Genomic DNA, 5184 nt, shown 5'->3' with positions numbered 1-5184 from the left:
ATACTTGACACTCGGTTATTACAGATTTTGAGACGCTCGGTTATTACAGATTTTGAGACGTCTTGCCCTATGCTTGTAAACTCCCTGTTTGCGTTGTAGCTTGCTGACAACTCTAAAGATGGGTAAAATAAACAACTGACTACATACTGCATTTTCCTTCGCATTGATTTATTGAAATGTCCTTCGGAAATAGTCGGAAATGGCATTTGCGAGAACCCAAATTTCAAAATTTTCTGCTTTGCAAGGCCCCCGGCGCTCGAAACATTCTTCGTGTGCTTACACCTTCAACATCTCGAGCTACGCCCCTGTTTATAGGATAATATGGTTTGTATTTGTATACAACTCACCTAAAGCCTCGTTGTATACAATAAAGCCTAAAGCCTCGTTGTATATAATAATTATTGTAATACAAATAGCACATTCAAATTTCAAGAAAAATATTCAACCTTATTCCATAGGAAACCATTAACTAAGCAGTAATTAACCCATAACCGATGTATAGAAACCCCTTGTTCGGTAAAAACTATAAATTCTCCACTTGATGATTATGTAAGCAGTAACCTCCATCGATGTTCGTAAGATGGCCCAGCTTTCATATAATAACAGTTTCAGCTATTTTTTAAAACTTTGTAAGTTATCAAGTAACAATCCCTGTGTCTTTCTTCGTGTGGATTGGAGTACAGCTCACGTCGTTCTCTCTTCACAAGGCTCCATATCCCAGCTTTCTCCATCTCTTCAAACTTGGTGCTGTAACCAAGTTCCACTGGATCAAAGGAGTCGACACGGATCGTGAAAATAAACAGACCTCCTAAAAGATTAAAAAACAAGTCAGATTTATAAACCGATAATGACTCGGGTATGCTTGGGAAAAATCCAAGTTTGCCTCAAAAGAATCGAACTTATGACTTTCCGATTTTCACTACTAGGTCGGCATTATCAAAATAAAGCATTTTCGAGATTATTGTAAAAGACATGGTGAATTATCCTCATTATATATAGATAGAGATTTTATTAAATTCTCAATTGGTTGGCTTTCTGAGGTTTTCATTGGCTCAAATTATGATGACCTTGTATGGAAACTGATTGCGCCAATAGTTTTTGTGACACTGAAACGAGATAATGTCGTTTTGTAAAAACAGTTCAGAGTTTTCATGAAATTTAATAAAACAATTATTGCACTCGCGCATGTTGGATGTGAGATTGGTTATAGCCAATGGCTGTCGAGATCTCATGGAATAATTGTCAATTGACTCACATCAGCACAGTCTACTGTATTTGTAGTTTTTGACCGCAGAGCCCAGGACGTATGAATTTGGGTTGAATTGGGGTTTTTCAATCGCCAATTGTGATTTGAAAATAGTAAAGCAACGCCTTGCACTTTTGTTTTTAAACCGGAAAGCTTTTGTTATTTTCGGCAACAATCGAAAAAGATGACTTCTTAATTGACTAACATTTGTATGGGAAAAAAATGGAAATCTGGTGTTGTCAAACAACAACTTAAAGTACATGTATACGCAATGACCAGAGTAGCCATTACAATTTCGAGTTGGTCACTGCCATGTTCAAGGTACTATTACCATCATTACACTTTTAGAGCAGTACAGATACAAATTCATGGTTGATGGCATAAAAAAAGTGCCGGAAATAGAATGTTTTCTCTTGACGTCACTGCGGTTAAGATTCATCCTAAGGTGGGTGTTAAAGTGGGTGTTAAATACAATAGGACACTAAGTCCACTACAAGGTATTTACAACCCCTCCCCCCCCCCCCAAAAAAAAAACACTTGGGGTCCCTTCTTTTCGACTTTACCTTGAGCTTTAGCAGCGACGACGGGAAAGGCAACGAGAACGTCACCTCAAAACATAAATTCTCATTATTCTAATTATATGACAAAGGTGTGGCAGTTTCTCAGGAATGAAATCGTTATGAGCGGCGCTTAATTTAGGGGAGAAAATTAAAATTTATCGTCAAGTACTGACGTTCTTCATAAAACCTTAAATATAGCTATTGTCTGCTATGTATATAGCTATGCTCTATTGTCATGGAAACGTTTTCTTTTGTTTCGGTGGAAAAATGTAAGGTTACTGATCACGTGAGTGAAACACTCTATAGGGATTTAAGCAAGGACAACGGCGACGGCAACGACAACGTCACAAGTTGGCATATGTATTGCATATTTATTGCGTGCTTTGCACGCACTACACGTGCGTTTTTCACTTTTGTCCATTTCTTTGCCGTCGTCAGCAAAACAACATCGTGAAGATTTGAGGTTTTATGAAAGACGTCAGCAGTTCTTCTTGAAATTTTCATTTTCCCCCTAAATTAAGTGCCGTTTCGACCACTGTCATTTTTGGGGAACTACCACGCCCTTGTCATATTAAAAACGCGAATTTATATTTTTAGATGACGTTCTCGCTGCCTTCCCTAATAGGGGGTTTAAGATCTAAGACGCGACGGCAACGAAAACGTCTCAAATTTTGCATGTTTAATGAGCAAAAACAATACCTTTGCACGCTCTGCATGTGCATTTTTAAGTTTTTGTACATTTGTCTCACGTTTTCGGCAAACATGCGACGTAAAATGACCAATTCTCAAGTTTTATGGAGAACGTGAAAACAAGGCAATGAATTTGAATTTCCTGTCGTAGTTTCAACACCGCACCTCCTAATTCATTTCCTGGAAAGTTGCGCTAGTTTTTAGAAGTTAGACAAACCGACATGATGACGAAAAAGATTAATAAACCTGAACTTCCAATGTTAATGACGTTTTCGTTTACCGTCGCGTCGCTGATGATGACGTCGATTATGACGTCAATAACTACTCTTTCTTTGTCCTTGCCATAAGTTGTAATAAGGGCGTTTAATTTAGGAACGACGACTTCTGTAGCAACGACGTCACAAGACAATAATTGGTCAAAAGAGAAAAAAAACAACCATGCCTTACGCATTGTAGCACATATGTTTGCGGTACACTGCATAAAAACGACGTAAAATCACCAAAGTTGACTCAGAGGTTATGACGACATGAAATCTTTACTGTCTATTTTTACGCTCAAACCTCTCGCACCAATTTGTTTTCAGGATACTTTGCCCACATTGTGCCACGAGATAAACGAGATAAAATACATGTAATTGCAAAAGACTTACGACAGTTGACGCCGCCGTCGTAGTTCCGTATTAGAGTCCCAAGAGTTATCTGCCTCAACATCCTCACCTGGTGTTCCCTTGTTCCCCAGATTACATTGAAACTTGTTCCCAGCCTTTTTATCCCTAAATTTGTTTTAAATTGTTTTTGTTTTTGTTCCCTAAAATATTTTGACGCTGTTCCTCTGTTCCCCAGTTGAAATTAGCCATGTTTCCTTGTTCCACAAAACCCCTGGGAGAGCCTGACCTTTTTAGGGAATCAGAAATTGTGGAGCCTCGATCTTTTTCTCTTTCATTCCACACGTATTTTAACTTGCTTACTTGTATCTTTATTTAAATCAATTTCCCTAGCAGTAACACTCTAACTTTAGAAAACGAAGTTCGTTTTACGACTGACCTGGTCTTAGGTGACGCACACACTCATACAGTGCCTCAGGCTTGGCCTGTCCATAGACAATTGTTCCCCCGCACAAGGTGATGTCATATTCACCAGTCTTAATATCTTCAATGCGGTCCTTAGACAAATAACCGCAAATGAGCCGCTTGTAGACATTCTTTGATGCTGCCAAATCAAGCATGTTCTGAGACATATCCAAAGCATCGATGTTTCTATAACCAAGATCAACCAATTTTTCGCCAATAATCCCAGTGCCTGCGCCAGCATCGAGGATCCTTATTTCTTTACTGGCATCAGGAAAGACGTCTTTTGACTTCAAGGCTTCGTTGAAAGCCTCAATGCACAGGGCGTGTGCCTTGTAACCATGATGATCCGAATCCTGACAAAACACATCAGCATAGTAAATAGAGGATATTACATGACTGCGCGGGGTTACGAATTTTCGCATCCCCAAGCGGCCATGCAATGATCTGTTCATTATATACATTTAGATATTGATGAAATGTCCAGATTTAAAACAACTTGTTTTACTCATTTTCGAAATGATAAAAAAGTGGTCACCAACTGCTAAAACTCACATGTTGTGTAACATGAAACAAGATATGAAAGTTATGAAAAACAAATCATGATAATGTAAAATTTTGCAATAAGAATGTTAATGTAATAAGAGATGAAATATATTAAAGCACAAAAGTATCTTACAATGAAGAGGAAGCTCGTGTTCATTACCATGACGACACCTACATTGTATATTCTCACATGTGAAAGATTAAAATGATGTTCACTATGTGCAGTGAAGATATGATTTTTTTAGCAAAAGGAAAAATCCTGGTATTTCTTAAGTATCTATATAATAAATCACTATTTAGCAGATAAACACTAGCAAAAACAATTGAGTTCTCCAGCGGATAGTGATTTATCCAGTGGATACCACTATCCACCCTTCGAACAACTGGTGCCTGGAGTAGCGAGGGACTGGATTTTGTATCACGTTTGCAACCATTTTGGCCCCTTTTTGCCAGAGAATCACAAAAGCATAATTAAAATGACAGCAACAAATCTTTGCGAAATGGCAAGAAATCTAGAAATGGGGAGTAAGGCATCTGTCCCTGCAATGTCCTGCAGGCACCATTGGATACAACTTTGCAAGATAACCATGAGAGTGGCCCCTGTACCTTGAATTTGTCTAAAGTATATTTAGCCACAAGAATAACAATAGCTCTTGAGAGGAAAAAGGTCCAGAATGGGAAATGAGCTTTCCTTTTTAAAAAAAAACACTATTAACAATAAATAACAGTCTCAACAGACATATGACTATTTCTGGAATTTGCTCTATCTGCTTGCTGGCTTTCAAAATTCATGGGCTGTTTGGACTCCTAATTTCATTGCAAGCCAGTTAAATTCATTAACCAGTTGTATTTGATGCCATTGATCCTAAAAGGATCAGACAAATGTCCTCTATTAGCTGAAAAGAGACACAATCGTTCTTCCTTTTTATAAGGGAACCTCTTTTCTTAAAAGACCTCACATGACGACTCCAGGTATACTACCATACCTTAAAGACACATCCAACGAACTCTAAGTCCTAGAGGTTCTAGAAGTTCCTTCTCTGACGAAGGGCTAACGCTCGAAACGTCAGCTTTT

At 38.3% G+C, this 5184-nt stretch overlaps 1 protein-coding gene across 2 annotated transcripts in view; it reads right to left on the bottom strand.

Annotated features, from left to right (window-relative positions):
• Positions 1–419: 419 nt before the first annotated feature.
• The window catches only part of LOC137973033 (methyltransferase-like protein 27), a 7165-nt gene continuing 2400 nt past the window's right edge, over positions 420–5184 (bottom strand). The window contains exons 3-4 of one of the 2 annotated variants that reach the window (XM_068819748.1): positions 3541–3919; positions 420–808 (exon numbers count right to left, since the gene is read on the bottom strand). In XM_068819748.1, the coding sequence (XP_068675849.1) occupies positions 609–808; positions 3541–3919 (579 nt within the window). In that variant the 3' untranslated portion in view covers positions 420–608. The remainder of the gene's footprint in view (positions 809–3540; positions 3920–5184) is intronic. The other variant, XM_068819749.1, reaches the window with a different exon arrangement.

This window comes from Montipora foliosa, chromosome 10, assembly GCF_036669935.1.
Source record: "Montipora foliosa isolate CH-2021 chromosome 10, ASM3666993v2, whole genome shotgun sequence".
Classification (NCBI taxonomy): domain Eukaryota; kingdom Metazoa; phylum Cnidaria; class Anthozoa; order Scleractinia; family Acroporidae; genus Montipora; species Montipora foliosa.
The sequence above is the reverse complement of the archived record's forward strand: the minus strand, read 5'-3'. Positions and strand labels throughout refer to the sequence as shown.